This window comes from Rhipicephalus microplus, chromosome 6 (genome assembly GCF_043290135.1).
Source record: "Rhipicephalus microplus isolate Deutch F79 chromosome 6, USDA_Rmic, whole genome shotgun sequence".
Taxonomy (NCBI): Eukaryota; Metazoa; Arthropoda; class Arachnida; order Ixodida; family Ixodidae; genus Rhipicephalus; species Rhipicephalus microplus.
In genome coordinates, this window is record NC_134705.1 from 58,506,721 (window position 1) to 58,526,240 (window position 19,520).

Here is a 19,520-nt window from a genome sequence, read left to right on the forward strand (position 1 = left end):
GCATGGAAGCACCAGCAGAGTGGAGGTCGTTGATAATCTCGTCCATGAGAGGGCAAAGCCCGCGTGGCGAAAGCAGTTGCGAAGCGTGTCTTGCGCTACTTCTTTCCATGCGTTCGCAAGCATTCCGACAGCAGACCAAAAGACAACGCTGTAGCCTTTCCCGTTTTTCGAGCACAGCACCATGCGGTTGAGTATACATGAACGGTACAAAAGTTTCAGATCACGGATAACGCCTTGGTCCATCGGTTGGAGGATCGCAGTCACGTTGGGCGGCATGAATTCCAGCTGGATAGCCTTCAAGTTATTGATGTAATCATAAGCAGCGCAGTTATCAACGAAGAGCAGAACACGTCTGTTCTGTTGTTCAAACTTCCTGTCCAACCTGCGGACGTAACTCTCGAACAACTCCTGCGTCACTCATGCCTTTTGTTGGCTTCATATAACACTGGCAGCGTTGCCCCTTTAAAACACCTCGGGCTCTTGGACTTCCCGATTACTAACAAAGGAAGTTTTTCGCTGCCAGACAAGTTGCTGCCGACAAGAACGGTCAGCCGTTCTTTGTTATGCTTGCCACCATGGCATGCGTCACTAGCAAAAGCAAGTGTTTTTTCCGGCAGCAGCTTGTAAAACAAGCCTGTTTCGTCACAGTTGAAAATGTTGTCAACAGAGAACTGCTGCAACAAAGACTGGAGTTTTCTACTGTGGTACTGTGCAATAACTGCACAGTCGATGGCGCCGCTTTCGCCACACATCTTCTTGAACTCGAAGTCATTCCGATGCTTAAAGTTTCTCAGCCATCCATCACTGAACTTAAAATCCGTGATGTTCATTGAAAGCACGAGAGTTTCCACTTTTTGTTTCAAGATGCAGCCCGAGACTGGCAGCCGCTTGGCAATCATTGAATTAAGCCACACGACGAGAGCGTCCTCAAGCTTTGGATGAACACCTTGGCTTGCATTCATCTTTTGGGCACCAGACGGTTTTTCGGCCGCTTCCGTGATCTTGTCTTTGTTCCTTAGGAAATCGGAAACTGTTTGCTTGGAAATTCCAAACTCCTTGCTCACGTCAGCCTGCGATCGGCCACTCTTCACTAACTTAATAATGGCAGCTTTCTTCTCCATCGCTAACCGACGGTACTGTTTTCCGCGCTTCAATGCCATCGGCGAGGACGAAATCCTCACAATGTGAACAAAGGAGTTTGCTGACGAGCGTCGAAGCCTCTTACCGTTGGCTTAGCGTTGCAGAGCACACTTCACACGATCACACAACCACGCACTAGGCTAGCCAAACACCATGTGGGCTGCGTAAAAAAAAACGGCGCGACGGCAGGTGACGGTGCCTCAAGTACTTCGGAGGTGGCGCTGGTAAACATTCAAGATAGCCAGCGTGGCCAGACCAAATCGGTGTGTGATGGTTAGTTCTAGTTCGAAGTGGTGAAACGCTTCGCGAAAGCGCTGCGCGGGAAGCCAGAGTGGCACGCACGAGCACAAGCGCTGAAGCGAAAGGAGCTTTATTGGCACCAAAAAATTTCCGGGTGGATAGTTTCAATTGTCAGCAAAGCACCTTTGCACGATAAACACGGCCAGTGTTAGAAATCTCGGAGGCCGTGTGTATTTCTCCACTAACGATCAATGAGTCCAAGCAACAGATGCCGCCACAGTAGACCGGCGCGCTCATTTATGCGATCGTAATTGCGTGTGACGCAGTTGTGGTTGTTTCCACTGGAGGTCAGTGGTGGTTTCCGACCTTCCGTTGTGTCGAAAAGACCGGAAAATTGGACTCCGAAGGGTTCGAGCGTCCGAAATTTCAGACTTCCTTGTACATTGATTCTATGGGGCTCGTGGCGGTGCCGCGAAGATGTCCGAATTATCGGGCATGTCCGAAAATTCGAGTGTCCGAAAAATCAGCTGTTGACTGTATAGGTTGTGTTATTAAGTTAATTTTTGAGTGCTTAATGCGAAGTCAGTGTACTAGTTCTGTTCGTCCTTTGTATGAATTGCATTTGTTTTGCCACTCCCGTCTCCCATCTCTCAATCAAGTTTCTTGCTAGCGCTCCCTAATTAAATCGTGACAAAAACAAAAAAAAAATCACTTGTTGCCCAGTAAGGAGCGTGAAGATTTCCGCAACATGTTAGCACCCGCAATTCTCGTTTCCGTTACAATTTGTTCTTCAAGCTTGTTATCCGTACGTACTTCAAAGAACGCAACATATAGGCTACCTTTCCGCAACATGTTAGCACTCGCAATTCTCGTTTCCGTTACAATTTGTTCTTCAAGCTTGTTATCCGTACGTACTTCAAGGAACACAACATATAGGCTACCTTTTCTGCAGTAACTTCTTATGTGGACATCGAGGCAATCTTGTTATTTGACAGTTTGTTCTGATGCTTCGGTGGTAGCTTGCTACAATGTCAACAGCGTCATCGCAGTCGTCGTGCAAGGTTGCCATGAAGTTGGCAAAGTGCATCGTAGTGCATGTTTATGGGCGCCCCTCGAGATCACAGCAGATGCCACTATTGCAGTCAAACGATTGCGAAAAAAGAGAGCCACAAATCGCTTTGATGGAGTGCGCGGGTGGCCCAGGGACAGCTTGTAGAAGATAGCGCCTTTAACCACTGAAGATGAGTGAAGTGCAACAAAGAATCTGTTTCCAAACAGTGTATGCATATGTCAGTCACGAAAGGCTAAACGACCTAACCTTTTTTTTCATTACCGCATATTTTGCTCGTCCCGGAAAAGTTTCATAAAATTTGCATGGCATAATAAACACACCCCCAACATTGCTCCGATTTTTTTTCTTCGGAAAAAAAGCACATTCAGTATGCAATTAGATACGGTATTTGTGTTTGTGCAGCTACCTTTCTTTATCAGGCATGTGTTTCTTAATTATGTGAGCACAGCTACATACACTTTAATCCACATAGAGCTGCATTATAGAGCTGCATGTAGATTTGCATCACGCATACAGGCACAATACACTATATCACTTCACGTCCATTACACTTGATCGCAGGATCGGCCATCCCCTGTACCCCCACCAGTTCCAGCACGAATGGCGCGCAGTCCACCGGGAAGGGGCGGCAGCTCGCCAAACGAGCGGCTGGCCCGAAGAGCAGCGTGCAACTCACTGCCGCCCTTAGTCGTGGCACCGCCACTTTCCTCAGCAGCCTCGGGCCAATCAGGTGAGTTCAGCCTGTTGCCCCACACGTGGCATGGCATGTGAGATTTCTTTTCACGTGCTTCGGTGTTTAGTTACGAGAGCCTGCACATTTTTCACAGGGTCATAACGTTGACAAAAGCAGCAGTTAGCATGTCCAAAACAAAACTTCTTATTTGTCTGTACTTGTGACCAGAAAACAAAAGGTAAAACTACAGCAATGGCAAATATAGTGGCGAACAGAGCATTGCCTGTTGATAATCTGATCATTGCTCAAACACACCGTCTTTTATACTTCACACATTGAACTTTCCAGCTTTATAACAGGGCTTGCATGAGCTCTGGCAGCAATTTGACCTTTCGTATTCTGCACGTAATCACTAAAAGAATAATCTCAAGCAACAGCAAAGCTTCCTAAACATTGGGGCCTGCGTTGAGGGGTGCTAACAGGTCTTGCTGGTGAAACCCCTATACATCAAAAATGAAACAATAAACGCGTGACATTTCTGTTTGAACTATCATTCAAGATTAAGGGAAGTGAGTAGCCCAGCCACACACAGTGGCATGTCAGAGTGTCTTGGTCTGTAAACAGCAGGCACTTATCTTAACGGGCATCTACAGCGATGCACAATTTGGGCGAGTCGGTATGGCTGGCAGTCTTTCAGCTCTCATATTGTCTCTCTTTCATCGATCGGCACTTTGAAGCAAGGGGCAATGCAATGCAGCATTTTTCCGAAAGGCAGATGTCTACAGGCAGAACAGGTATTTGAGACTATTTTCCAGTGCTTCTTAGAGGTTGAGAATGTGAGTTTTTTGCCATTCAAATACAAAAATGTTTGGGAGCATTGCTACAGCCTGAATTTTGTCAATTTGAAATGACATATTTTGAATGATTGAGAGTTCACAGAACCTTACAGTCGGGACTGGATTAACAGTACGGAAAGCCTGGTTAAAAAAAAATATAGTAAGGGCGGCCCCTCCCCCTTCACACCGCCTCCTTTTCTTCCCACTTTGTCATCTGGTCATGCTTGAAACTAGGCACTTTTTTTTATTTAGCTGCAAAGAACACAATTCATATTTATTCTAAACCTCCCTGGTGTGTTTGATGTCACCTGGACGTTTTCTTTCTTTCAGAGCATGTGGAGAGATCGTAATAAATAAATAAATACGTCGGGAGTCTAAGACACAAGGACAGCATTTAAATTTGTCTGGTTCATTGAATCATACTGAACGAAGACCAAACTGTGGGAGTAGTTAAGACGGAAAGAAGTAACACATACGACACTTAGAAGTGCAGTCCAAGCACCATGCATGTTTCTTCCACTTGCCTTAACTTATAGCGTTGTGCAGTACGCACGTGCACTAGACACAGATTATCGGATACAGTCGGTGACCGATGATGTTGGAAAATGGTCTGGTCACTCCAGCCCGGTGTCGCCAACGACAGGACCAGCGATCAAAAACAGGGTAGATGGCCAACCGGTCTTTGAAAGATCGGTGGCAGTGTGAAAACACGGGCCTCGTCTGGCAATGCGGGGTGCTCAGAGTAGCGGGGGGGACAAAGGACGGAGGGGTGCGTAACAAAAAGCGGTCGGGGAGAGCAGCAACTAGAGGGGCGCGGAGGCAGAATCGGCGTTTAACAATAAGAATGTATGGGCACCTCACCGATGCTTGATCGGTGGTCGAAATTGAAGTCGGCAGACCGCCGACTCCGTTCGCTGTAACCGATCAGCGGCGCTCGGAGACGTTCGGTGTAAGTGCGATTTTGTGCCATTGAACTAATGTATATTTTCACGGTCACGTGGATATTGTTCGTTTTAAGCGAAAGTTCGTTTTAAGTGGAGCCGTTATATGTGGGCTCCACTGTAGTGCTATTATGTCTATTGTATATGCCTACTGACCAGGACAAGTAGTACAGATGGTCTAAAACTAAAATATTTTCAATATAGGAAGAGGGTGGGTCAAATTTTTGGAAAAGGTGGCACCTATAAAAAATAAGATTCATTTAGATTTTTAACAATTAAAAATGACCATGGATATTTTTATTTATGCAGAAATCGTTCGCTTTTAAACTTTTTATAGAGTTACATTTTTGCAGGCAACATCCACTTTCATAGGGCTATAGAAAAATGAAACACGTTCATTGCACTCATCTTTCCTGCATCTTTCCTGCAGTTAAACTGCGGAATATCTTTATATTTTTACAAAATATTTCTTCCCTCTACACGATGCATGGTTTTGGGCGAGTAAAAGGTTTTTACCACAGACTGCAGAACTGTGAGCTGACTTCAATATTATGCACGGTACACAATGAACCTCTTAGCATGTATATTGATTATTGAAATAGATAATCTGTTTCTGTCTAAGGAATTCAGCTGGAGGGTCAAACTTTTTCGAACAAAACGACAAAGTCGGCCATTTTTTCTGGTCCTTGGGGGGGGCCCCGAAACCTCAGGGCCCGGTTCATTTGAACTCTTTGAACCCTCCATTATCTGTCCCTGCTTACCATCAATCGGCCATATTCTTGTATGTATTTCTCTCGTGTGTGGTAGTTTCCCAAGAGTAAATGTTGCACTTGCTAAAGAAAAAAAAGGCAAGAGGCAAACTGATATCTCACACTGCATGCACGGTGAATGCATCTGCCTGTGAAAGATTGCAAGAGACTCAAGTGCAAGATTAGTGTCTTGGATTCGTGCGTGCTGAGCAGAGGTAAGCAAACTCGCCCCTGAGACTCGCTGAGATTCAGCTCGAGCTGAGAGTCTTAATGAATCTAGGTGAGTAATACAGTGAAATCTCAATACAACGAATTTCAGGGCACCACTAAAAATTATTCGTTATTTTTAAACGTCGTTGTGAAAGTAATAAAAATATGCAAAAATCATAAACAAGCACATAAGTTGCCTACCTGTGCTGTGCATACATTCGCGACCGTAGTATGCTCTAATAAGGGCGAAAAAACAAACACGAAATATTACTGAACCGGTGCACGTGTATTTTACGAAGAGCGGGATCTATCCTAATGTGGGCAGCGCAACTGCTGAATGACCTCTTGAGCGTGTGCATGCTTCTTGCACACTGCAAAGCATCGGCGTTAAATGCAGATTCTTCACATTGGTTTACAAGTGCTGTTTCAACATCGTCTTCACTCTCGTCGCTGTTTTCTTATCATGACAAATGGTATGGATCTTACCAGTCATCAGCTTAGATCACGTGCACGCTTTGTTATCGCACTGTGCATAGTGTTCGAGCGTTAGTGAATCAGCACGGGTAGTCATTAGTGACTTCATCTTGTAGGCCACTCGCATTGCATTTTTCACTTTGTAGTATTCCTTTCGCGCTGCTTCTGGAGCTCATCCTGAACGTTCAAGCACCAACCAAAAGGCTAGAACAGAACCGCATAACAAGCGCGCAGGTAAAGCTGCCCGACGAAAACAAAGGCAGTGGTAGCAGCAGGACGAAGCCTGACGTGAAAAACAAGTGCTAGGCAATGATCATGGTGATAGGGCTGTCACACATTTGAATAGGGCGGGCAGATAGAGAAATATGCGGATGTTCTGATGATGATGATGATGGTGACAGTGGCAGGTACGGAGCTGGGCATTATTTTCACAGTCGAGAGTAACTTTTTAAAATCTCTATTCGTTAGTATTTTGAAGTGTTGAGGAGATATAAGGTGGGTGAATTTTGGTACGTTGTCCTGAAACAATCAGTATTCTGAAATTCATAGTACTGAAATAGTTTTACATTGAACCAATAGTCATTTGGAGGGAGATTTTCGAAAAAGTTGTTAATCTGAAAAAGTCATTAATCTGAGGTTTGGTATATAGAGAGATAGATGACTGTACTTTGGTCACTTTGAATCTGAGGGAGTCCGATTAAGCAACTTTTGGTGAGTCTTGAGTGAGCCCAAAGTGCAAAATGTATTTCTTGGGTAAGCCTGCATGCGTTCTTTTTTTATTTATGGCACTAAGTCATAATGAGCTGGCATGCTCCACCTTGCAGTGACACCACGCAGCGGGAGTGGCGGCAGCAGTCCGTCTCTGGCATCCCTGATGCTGCTGGAGCCCCTCCCCGGTCCCCTGGTGGTGTCACGGAGCGAACTCAGCCTGGCCCAGCTGTCCTCGCACGAGCAGCGTCAACTGCGCGTGGGCGGCGGAACGGGAGGCGGTGGCCTCGCTTCGTCGTCTTCGCGACAGTCACGGCAACACAGCCCCCTCGACCCTTCCTCGGCAGCTGGCAGGGACACCCAGGTGAGAATTGGAGTCGCAGTTTTATGCAGATCCCAGCTTAGGATGCCAGTTTTTATCTCACAAGGAAAGATGCCGCATATTCACGTGTATGGTGCACATACAGTAAATTGTTCGCACTTAAACAGCACATAAAAAAACTAAATACTCCATGACTAAGCAGGGATACGTGCGGGAAAAGCGCCTTTCTAGGCTTTCGAAGTCGTACCTTTTTTATTAACATTAAAAAGCTTTAAAGTTATTGTGTTTGTATTATTTTAATTTACACTGTATTGCCGCATTCTTCATTGTGGCAACATAATACATTTGAACCCGCTTATAACAATACTCAAGTGCCATAAAGATTTCATCATAATAATTTATTAGTGTTATAAACGAGTTGCATAAAAAAAGGAAAATGCAGTAAACTACCACTTCTTGCGGGACCGTCACAAAAAGCGCGCACCCACGCATGCATCCACGGTGGCAGAAACGCCGGCTTATGAGGTGCAAGCACACCTGACTTTCGAACGCACAAACAGGCGCTCTCGCTTCTTTTGCAGGTGCCCCCGCTTTACGCGCTGTAGTCTGTAATTGGCTGCATAGCCACAGAAGATGTGTGTGGCTCTTGCTCGTGCCGAAATGGCACATTCAGGGCGAGATCCGTAGAGTACCGACAGGGAATAGAAAAACTTTAAAATGTCGAGAAACTCATTGTATGGAGATTCGCTATAGGCAGGTATTTGATGATTTAAATCATCAAATACCTGTTTATAAAAATGGTTGTTAGGCGACAGCACTTTCAAACTTGGCTCATCCTTCACACAATGGCTGTGCGGTGCATGCGTGGCTTCAGCTCTCCACCCCATGGAGGAGCTGCCGCGCCTGACAAATCTACACCCCTACCAAGCGGCAGCTCTTCTATCCGCTTGGTAGGGGTGTAGATTTGGTGCATGTACAGCCCGGTGTGACGTCATGGTAGCAAGGCAGGGCGAATTCAGATAGTGCGCAGCTGTGCCGGTTGCTATGGCAATGGCACAGCAAGGTTTTTTTTTTTTTTTTTTGCCGGACGACAACTGTTTTTACGGTTTGATAAACAGCTTCAGTGTTCAATAAATAACTGATAATTTTGTGTCACTACTTCTTGAACTGAAGCTCGGTGTTGCTGCATTCTTCACCATCGCAGCGTGCTAAATTTTTGCAAAAGTTTTCACCGGGTTTTTCTGCTTTTTCGCCTCTGCAGCACCACCACAGGAGCCAGGGTGACCTCAGCAGTCTAGGATCATCGACGTTCAGCGGTCTTGACCGGTGTGGGCCGTCGGTGCAGCCGGTGGCACAGCACATGGGCTCGGACTACCAGTCTGACAGCTCCAGCGAGTGGCAGCTGGGAGCTGGAAGCAGCGCAGGTTAGTTTGTCAGACTAGACAATAACACATCTCAATATTTTGAGATGTGTTATTGGGGCTGCTGAGCATCAGTTCAATGCTACAGTCGAACCCCGTACCAGTGAACGCCGCTTCAGCGAAATTTTCCGCTACAACGAAAAACTCTTGTTTCTCTGTCAGCAGTTCATAGAAGTAAATTCATAAATATTCTCACCAGAACAAACACTTCTTCTTCTGCTGTTCTCTTTCGAGGAAATTTGATGATGCAATTACAGGCTCACATACTTAATGCTGCACATGAAGGGGGGAGGCTACCACCGGATACCAACTTTTTGTTTATTGACATATCTTAATGAAATTTTCAGGATAGACTTATAGCAAAAGCATTAGAAGAACTACAAAATTTCATCAAGTTATGTTCACTGGTTTTCAAGTTACAGCAGAATATCAGGGTAGTGCACATGGTTCTCTTATTCCAGGCCTGGAGAACTTTGAAAAGGTGCTGGAACTGTGAAATTAACTATGATGGTTCCCAGATTGATACTCCAGGGGGTAACAGAGCCCTTTTTTTGAATTTCCTTGCTGAAAAGTTTTAGCAGACCATCAAACTTTGTGTTCGTGATTAGGATATTATCAATCAAATTTTGATTAAATATAATAAATAACACACACAATATATTGAAAAAATGGGCTTGTCACCCCCTCAGAAATTTATTCATGTACATAATAAAAAAAGACTTATGGAAATCCAATGAGTGGTTCCAGAGATATGGCTGGAATAAGCAGCCTCACTAGCCAAAAAAGTCATTTTGAGAAAACGACGTTTGAAAGTTTTGAGCACATAGGCAGTTCTAAAATGAACCTGCAGCGTAACTGGAGGTGTCCTTTGGCACTCTCTTTCTTTGCCGCCTTTCCATCTTCTCTAGGGATCGCTTCTTAGCCTTTTTCAAGCGCAGAGAATCTTTCTCGGCTGCCCGTTGAATGGCCAGGTGGCCAGGTGTTAGCCCCACTGATGAAGCTAGCTCTTGGGTGGCCCTGTAGCAGCCAGCATTGTATCTTAGCACTGCATCATGCAGTGCTGTCTCCACAGCAATCAGTGACGCATGCTGCTCTTTGGGCATGAGGGACCACAGCACAGAGTGAAAGGACTCTGATGCATTCTGCGTCTTTACTTCCAGGCAGCGTTGCAGAAGAGAAGCCTGTGAGAGCCTCTCATAAATGGGTAGAAGTGCATCTGCAACATAGCGTGGCAGCTTGTACGAATGCTTCGGAGGTGGAACACCGGTAATCTTGCTGGCATTGTGACGACACCAGGAGTCTGCACCCTCTGGGCACAAGTCGTGGTGCGGCTCCTCATCCGTCGACGTCACATGGTGGTACGATGCCATCACTGCCCGCCGCATTGCAGCCACATCATCGGAATTGTTCCGTAGGGCCCAGCCATAATAATCTGTCAACTTGTCGATGAGGGCCTTTGTCAGCCTGCCCTTCCCTCCCAAAGCCTTGTCACTTTTCTGCACAAGGTTGCGAAGTGCAGTCCCCATCCTCTTTTGAACGTGGTTCAGGCATTCCTCTTTTGAAATGGGGACCAGTCCATAAACATTTTCTTGTACAAGGGCAGAGAAGGTGGCACTATCTCCATCAGACACGAGCGTTGTGTAATGGAGGTTGTGCTTCGACAGTGAGCGTGAAAAGAGGATGATAGCTGCCTCAACCTTCATTCTCCCTGATTTAGAGTCGGTGTTTTTCTGGCACACATGATTCTCCAGCCAGCATCCATAGTCTGCGTCTCCAGGCTTTGGCCCTACTTGGCAACCAAGGCACTGATTAGACAGAACAACGGCGTCCAAGATAAGGCCTGTATGGTATTCGATAATTGCCCCGACTCCAATATGGGATGTGTGCCCACGCTTGTGCCATGTTCCATCATAACAAACTGTTATATCCCTGGTGAAATATTGATCCATTTCTATGTAAGTGGCTTTTACAGCAGAAGCAGATTCTGCATAGAAATTTTCTATGCATTGTGTCTGCGGTTCCCTGAATTTCTTCAGGTGCTTCTGAAATGTCTTGTGATGGAGGCCACGATGGGACACGTTCATCGCTGCCCAAAAGTCGTTGAGAGCTGTTTGTCCCTTGCCTATTTGTTTTGTTGCCATAATGGCTCTTACATTCACATCAAAGGCCTTTGTGTCATCCTGACGAGATGAACTCTATGAGCTTGAAACTACTCCACAATGCAAGCATACTAGCTCAAGCTTTGCAGCAAGTCCAAGTTGGGTGCCTCCTCGTACCTTCATCCCAATCGCGGTGCACCGGTGGCACGGGGTCCGAGATAGCAGGTCGTCTAGGGCATTCATTTGCACAAGGAAAAATTTTTCGCCTTCACTTGTAGCGGTGGCAGCTTCATGATCGCGCTCCATTGCCTGAAATTTCCGCTCCGTCGCTGGCATAGCGCCAAGTTCTCTTTGCACAGCAGCGCGTTGTTGATCCGCCGCTTCTTTCTTCTCGCACGTCAGGAAACTTGTTCGCAAATGCACAGTTGACGACGCGATCGCACTCGAGGCCGATGAAAGAGAAGATGCGGAAGCCACTGTCGTTGAGCACGAGACACCAGGCGCACTTGTAACGACAAAATCTTGCACCGGCGGAGCAGGAGTCCCGTTGCTAGGTGCGTCGATGCGACCACTCTCTTGCGTAGATGAAGCAGAAGCTGCCCCACAGGTACCGTCGGCGCGATCACCGTCGGCGCACGTGTGAGCGGAGAGCCTCGCCGCGCGGACAAGCTTCATAGCTCGCTTCCTTGCACCGAACGATTGTAGCGTCTTCTTTTTCGTTGGGCGCATCGTGAGCGAACACAACAACGGTCTCGTATAGACGGTTGAAAATCGTCGCGTAAAGACGGTTGAAAATCGTTTCGAAGACAGTTGAAACGTGGAGAGTATGCGAACGGCTGCAACGATACATGGAAGCGAGTGGAACACAAAGACGCCGGACGGAGGAGCAGCAGACGAGCGGCCGCATCGGCCGCATTATGCGCAAGAGCGCTACGTCATCGCGCGCAGCAGCCAATGGCAGTCGCGGGCTCCCCCGCGTCCTTGGGGAGCGCGCGCTTCGCCCGATCCCAGCTGCGCGCCTCAGCCGCGGGAAACTTGAAAGCTCTCGCGAGCCCTCTAATCATGAGCGGCTTGCTCCTCTCCTGCGCTGCCGCCGGCGACGCAGGTGGCGGGGAAAGAAAGAGCAAGAATTCACAAACAAAACAACACCAAAATGGCGGCGCTCCGTCGAGCGGTCGAGAAACTGCAATCACGCCAAGTTGGGGTATTTTGAGCGCTCGCGCGCCGCTCGAGGGCCGCCACGGCATGTTCTAAACTTTATTTCAAATGGTTTCGCGATGAATTAGACGTTGATATTTACAGAAAAGGTAGTTTATGACACATACTGCCCGAATATGTGGTTTGCCAAAAATCGACTTTTTCGCGATTTTTCGGTTTTCAAAGGCCGCGTCCCCCCTTAAACACAATGTTGCACATTTTGATGTATTTTTCAGTACACGAAAATATGTCTACAAAGTCTAAAACGTGCTTTGGCACCACTAGAAACCACTGCTGTTTACTACTAAACAAGGGGGCCGCCATTGGCAATTTCACTGACCTGCTTTTGCCACTGGCTTCCTTCTGTTCTGCAGACAATCCGAAGCTGAAGTACCCCCAAAAGCAATCGTTGAAAAAAATGACCCGTGCTCCTCCAGTTCGTAAAGTTCATTGCTGGTTGATTCATTGACTCAGCCGCTATCTAAACAATAGATACAGCTGCAGAGCTGAAAACAGTATCATGAGCAGAAATTTAACCAATGCATCGTATTTACTCACGTAATCCTCACACTCACACAGTTCTCTCACCCCCAACATTGCCCAACAAAAAAAATATATATTTTTTTTTTTTGCTTGAGTAATTATCGCACCCCCGAAAATTGCCGTAATAATGTCGTCTGCTTCTTCCAGCCACTGATGAGGATAGCACATGGCAGCCTAGTGCCATCTTTTTAGCATCACGCATACCGTATACGCATAGAGTCTCAATTCAATCTAAGCCAAGCCAGAGTGGCAAGTGCGCATTGCTGTGTGACAGTGCTAGTTCATGTAGGGTGTGTTGTTGTGTTCGTTCTGTGATTAGACTATGGGTTGATTCGAAAGCTACATGGCTGTTTTCAAGTCCACGCCGATGCGATGGTAAAAACAAATGCCGATCTCAAAGGTGCTCCTTTTGCGAGACCTAAAACAAACATATAAAACTAATGCCATCATCTTTGCAGTATGCATCGTTAAGGCTGTTCCTTTGTTTGCGGCAACTGAAAGCACATCATGTGTGCCTAATGCAGCACTCGCGCAGCTAATCTTGGAGTAAAGCGAGGCATAAAAAGTCAACATGGCCGCTCTTCTTGGTTGCTCACCTGGCTTCGAGGGCACTTTACGACTAGAATGATCCTGTAGTTACAGTGTAACAGCGGGATGGCCAATAAAATTGACTCTATGGGTGCTATGCTGTGACCATCGGGAAGGCGACATAATAGTCGGGGAAACGCAGCTGTGAGAAATGAAACAGCGGGGTACTACTGTATTTTGAGAGCATCATCAAATTATATTTTTTGTGACGTTTGCTTTTAACTCTATAACTGCTTCGTCTTTTTGAAGTTTGTATGCAGTGGTATGTAACACGTTGGGGGCTCAAATTCTGTGCAGTGGAGTGCCAGGCACGCTCCATCGACATCTAGTAATGTCACTGAAATGAATGTAAGATGTACAGCTGATTTCAGCAGTTCTGCAGAGTCCACTCAGATTTAGCGTTTTGCCTAAATGTTTTCAAGTTGTGTTTTGTGCCAATGTCCTTTTCCTATAGATGAGCTGTCGACGTGCGGCAGCAGTCATCTCGGAAGCCCACTGCCTCGCCGTGGTCTTCAAGAGCGAGCCCCAAACCACAGTCCCAAGATCCGACTAGGGTGAGGCTTTTTCATGAATGCACATTGAATTAGACGGTTGGCGTTTCGCAGTGGTGGTTGTCTTCCATCCGGCTGCGTTGGGAACAAGTGATGCGAAAAAATTGTCACGAGATGACCACATTATACGATGTCATGATGACGTCACAGTGACGCCACAACACGTAATGTCTACCTATGGGACGTCGTTACATCACATCGCATCATAGATTGGTCAAAGGTGCTCCGATCGTGAAGGGAATGCAAAACCAGATGCTGTACCTTAAATCTTGGGGTCAGTGCCAAATCATGCTAGGTGAAGAAATCTTTCAAAGGTTGGCTGGGCAGTCTCAACACATCGGCTGAGAGGACAAAATGAGTTCGCTTTCGTCTTTGGGTCGTCTTCACTGAAGGCATAAGGGACCCTGCAAGTTTTAACCCACCATGCGGGCAAATGTCGCATGCTACCAGTGCTGTGACAACAGAACGGTACGATTGAGAAAATGCGCTGTAAGCGACGACGTAGTGAACCTTTCTTTAGAAACATGGAGCTGGTGGTGGAGTTTGGCAAGAGGGTGCACAGTAGGAGAGTTTTCATCCATAGAAATGTCTGTCAGAACAGCGTGTAGAATCTTATTCTTTTCTGAAATCAGGGCCTAGCCTTTGCATTGATTGGTTGGTATCCCACTTGTGCATGTGCTGTTGAACCTTTAGCAACCATCCTGTGAGGATTTTACAGTCCTAGGATTATGGCAGCAGTAGAAATAAGATGCCTCGCAAACTTGCTGTCCTTTCAAATGCTATGCTTTAGTGCCATGAAAGGGCCCAAAATAGGCATAACCCTCATTTCTTGTTGATGACTCAGAATGAGGTTTGTAGACTACCGTAATTACTCGAATCTAACGCGCACCTTTTTTCCGGTTAAGCGAGTTCATAAATCGCATGCGCGTTAGAATCGAGTACGAAAAAAAAAATACGTTCAATCTATTGCCATCGGCAAATCCGAAATGGCCGCCCCCTACGTGCGTCGGCATGGCGCGTCAGCCATTTCTGCCTATGTGTTTCCCATGTGCGGCACTTCGTACGTGAGCTGAGGAGTTCGTCATCTAGTAGTGCATTAGCATCGATGGCGTGGAAGGGCCGACTCCAAAAACTAGTGCACCACGATGCCGTTTTTAAAAGAAAAGCCATCGCGTGTGCGGAAACGGACGGAAATCGGGCCGCATCGCGGTCGTTCGGAGGTCCCGAAACGTGCGTGCGGGATCGGCGGAAACAAACGCAGAAGATTGTCGACAGCAAAGCTTCACGCAAAGGCTTCAGTGGACCACAGCAGGGTCGGTTTCCGCAATTTAAAGAGCTGCTCGGAGAGTATGTGCTTGAGCGGCAGAGCGGCCCGTGACGACAGAACTGCTCCAAGTGCGGGCTATGCAATTAGTCTTAGAAAAAGGTCTAATGTGGAGCCAGTTTAAAGCGAGCAGGTGCTGGCTAACTAACTTTATGAAGAGGAAAGGCTTTTCCCTCCGAAGGGGAACATGCATATGCGAAAAGTTTTGTGGAGGAGTACGATGAAAAGCTTCACAGTTATCAGAGGTTCGTCCTAAACTTGCGGCGCAACAACGGCTACCTGCTTGGGCAAATCGGGAATGCCGATCAGACGCCTCTTTACTTCGACATGCCTGGCACCACAACCGTCGAGAAGAAGGTGGCGAAGCAAGTTCGCGTGCTGACATTGGTCCACGGTAAAACTACAGTGACGGCAATGCTCTGTTACACGTCAGATGGGCACAAGTTTCGCCCGTACCTCATATTTAAATGGAAGACGCTCCCGAAAGGAGTCGTTTCTTCGAGTGGTGTGATCGTGCGGGCCAGCGAGAAAAATGGGCGCGCGTTGCAATCGATGTCTTACGTTTTTTTTTTTTCGTGGTGGAAATCGGGTGCGCGTTACAATCGAGGGCGCGGTAGAATCGAGTAAATACGGTAATATAATTAGCCATTTTTCCTTTACAAGTGAAATAACTAAGTATACAATTGAACCCACTTATAACAATACTCACATGCCATAAAAATTTCATCGTTAGAGCCAAATAATTTATTTAGCATAGAAAAGCTACCTAATACCTGTTTGCTTTGTGGTCGTACTCAGTCCTAGGAAGGCATCCTCCAGCTGCTTGATGCATCGCATATCAGTTGATCTTCCCGCCGCTGCACCCAACCTTATTTCGAAGCCATCAGCTTTGCTTCAACGTCAGGGAACTTCGACCCTCGAACCCGCTTTCGCTGGCTGAAGAAGCTCTGCTGAAATTCATTCAGCACCTTCTACCTGTTTTTCAGCACGTCGAAAGCATAGATGCTGAATTTCTGCACAATGCTCGATTTTATACGGCCTTCTTTCTCAAATTTCTTAATTAGGGCAACCTTCTTTTCTAGCGTTAGTGACGTGTACAGCTTTGGCGCCATGCTTGCCGCACTCACGCTAAGTTGCTGCTTTTAGCAGTCGGCAAAAAATTCATACCGCTCGGTTGCACAGATGAACGAAAATCACAGATAAGGAAAAATCGTATGCAATGCACAAAGCGAACGAGACAAACTACGCTAAGCATGTGCAGAGGACCTCCCTGCTCAGCGCATGTGTCACATGACGTGCCACAACGTTGCTTGACAAAGTTGTGTGGATAGGCTGAGACTTTGCACCCTTTGCATTCGTGGAAAGCATCGATGTAGTGGCAAGCGCAGATAAATAGGAAAAAAAAATCAGTGGACTTCAGGCGTGGCATCATTGTGCGAATCTTGCAAAATGGTCCGGCAGCAGTATTTTCGTTCTACTCTGTCAAGATTTTCAGTTATCCGCAATGCGACCCAAAAACACTTCGAGATAAAGGCAAGAATATACATGGGACGTATAGGAAAATGTTTGGTGCCACGAAAAATTTCAGCATAGCCAATTTTTTTAGATATGTGAGTTTGAGTCAACGAGGGATTACTTATTATCAGGTGGAATATGCCAACAGACGTCAGTGATAAGGATGACAAATCTGTCGACTTTAGGACATTTTTGAAAATTCGGATGCTTTCATGGGGCTGCCACAAACCCCATAGAGCCAGCGTATGGCAACATCTGGAGTTTCAGCTGCAGAAACTTCTCAAAGTTTCGACTTTTAACACAGAAGTGTTTTATGGCGGGGTTCATCATGGCATATATTTTCATCACAAGTATGACATTGTAAATATATACTGACAGTTTGCAAAGAAAAAAAAACTTGGCAAGTGTGAATACGTAGGGAAATTTAGACCCAAAGCAAATACTGGTGATTTGGTTGAATAATTTCAAATAGAATTTGAGTAGTATATATCACATGTTTTAAAGGAAAATGGGCATATTTGTCACGACCTAATTACCCGCACAACATATATTGAAACAAGGCCTGTGCAAATGCCTTTTTTTTTTTGTTCGTAGGAAGTAGAAACAACTTTGAATAAAAGTAGGACGAACTTGATTTTTGATAGAATGCAAGTGATAACCTGTAAAAAATATGTTATGTGTTAATATTTAATATACTAGGAGCATATAAGGTGGTTTGACAAGCTTTTAAACGTCAAAGATGGAGAATCAATATGAAAATGACCTTTAAGTAAGACTTCGTGACAGTGTGGGTTTCTCCTGAAAGGGTGTTTTCACGGCCTAGCACACTTTTGTTGCAGTGCAGCCACTTCTACAGAAGTTACATGCAGATTTATATACATTTAAATAGAGCTCACACATGAAGAAGTAAGAATTGTGACAGTTGTTGGTGCTTGGCCTGTGTATACTTGTGCGTTTGTTTCATGTGTCTTTCTTTCTGTTTGGTCAGCGCACTTCAAGTGCCGAGGTGTGACAGCTGTTCGTTCACGCTTGTCCTGTGTATGCTCATTCATGGGTGCTTTCTACTTGATGTGCCCGCTGCAAGTTTTAAGTGGCTAGCCAATCTTCACATGACATTGCAGTGTGTTGCTGTAGTGTTTATTTCTTCGCCCTTGTGGGGAAACAGGACGCAATGAACGCTCAACTACATCTGTAAGGTCAGGTTTCACTTTTATGTTATAGTAACTCCTAGACAAAGAGATCAGCCATGTATATTTTTACTCAAAATGCATGGAGTGTATTTGCAAAAGTCGGCTTTGCCACATTGCCAGAGCGCACTGCAGTAAAGCATACTGGGACTCTGAAGGGGCTTTGAGGGACATTGGAGTTGTGTGATAGGGTTCAGCAGCTTGAATTTCTCATTTTCTTCTTTCTCTTTAAAAATTTCTCATTCTATTACCTCTGGGCACGGACACCCAACAGCCAGAATTCATTATTACCGATAAGGCAGCATGCAGGCATTGATTTAAGTGGTTTAATTCACCATAAAAGACATACGAAACTTGATGGAGCATCACCTTCTCGTTGTTATAACCGATATGTAATTGAAAATGGTATCCTTATAAGTGGATTTGATTTATTGAGTGTTATAATGTGCATGCTGACCTGAAAGTTGTGGATTGGATCCTAGTCGCATTTCCATGGAGCCAAAATGGCAGAGGCCCGTCAGTGCACGTTAAAAAACACCAAATGGTTGAAATTTCAAGAGCTTTCTTCTACAGCATTTCTTGTGATTTTATTGTTGTTTTGCAATGTGAAACGTTAGTTATTATTGAGTGTTACTATGAAAAATTAGAACCATAAAATTATGAAAGTTCGACGAGAATTCAGATGTATTTTTCCTCACATGTCTCTGCATTGCATTGAGATAAAGTGTTGCTTTCAAGATTGGACTCCAGGGTCTGCTTAGGGGGGTTCGTGAGGTGCCAACAAGAACAGATTTGCTTTTTTTTTTACAAGCCAGGTGAATTGCTATAACTTAGCACTATAAAATGGGACATTTGCATGATGTTTGATTATGAACGAAGCTGCAGTAAGCACAGAATCTTGTTAAAGCAAAAAGGGGCCATTTGTCAACCTATTTCATTTTTTAAAAAACTTTCTCACTCATTGTAAAACGCAGGAAGCTTTCGAACTAATTGCTAACCGAAATCTAGAAAACAAGAAAGCGCATCGTGATGCCCGCATCTGTCATTGCAGCCATTCAAATAGTGCTTGGTGTGGTAGCAGATGATAGCCAAGGTGGGGGTGCAATTTCTTCCAGGCTCTTTAGTTGTCAGTAGGGGGTCACATGACTTCTTGAAAAAGGCCCACAGCTATCACAGTAAAATTAAGTTAATCAAAGTTGCTGAAGTAGTTTAAAGGTGCGTGTTAGCACACTGTTGATTCCTGGATATCGTTAACATGACCACGTAAATGAAGTGCATTTGCATATTATTTAGCCACAAAGCCTTCCCTATGTTTGAAAAACAAGGACGTGAGGTTGCACATGTTGCTCGATGAAAGCTGTATCTTGGTTCTCTGAACAATTTGATGGCAACAGGGCTACACGTGGGTCAGCTGAAAAAAAAAAAAAGAAATGAAGCTCTCTCGGCCTCGCTGAAGAAATATATTTTGCTCTGAGGTTTCACTCAGGCTCGGCAAAATTCACTCATGCGGACTCACTTGGACCCAGATTCACTAAACTTTTTCTCAATCTGGCTCGAACGGACTCAAACTCACCTGCACATTACTCAGCCAAACTCGCTCAGACTCGCAGCTTGGCCTGAGTGTGAGTGAGACGACTCACGAGTCCGTTGTCGCAAAAATACCAAATGCTCTACAACGCAAATATATGACGTATTCCGTGCTCTACAATACGCCTTCTGATCTTGTACCT

The 19,520-nt window shown here is 45.6% G+C and overlaps 1 protein-coding gene across 3 annotated transcripts in view; it reads left to right on the forward strand.

The window, feature by feature from the left end:
• The window catches only part of LOC119167637 (signal-induced proliferation-associated 1-like protein 2), a 186,533-nt gene that overhangs the window by 147,047 nt on the left and 19,966 nt on the right, over nt 1-19,520 (forward strand). For all 3 annotated transcript variants that reach the window (XM_037419144.2, XM_075865990.1, XM_075865991.1), the window contains exons 20-23: nt 3,014-3,182; nt 7,160-7,407; nt 8,627-8,789; nt 13,668-13,767. In XM_037419144.2, the coding sequence (XP_037275041.2) occupies nt 3,014-3,182; nt 7,160-7,407; nt 8,627-8,789; nt 13,668-13,767 (680 nt within the window). The remainder of the gene's footprint in view (nt 1-3,013; nt 3,183-7,159; nt 7,408-8,626; nt 8,790-13,667; nt 13,768-19,520) is intronic.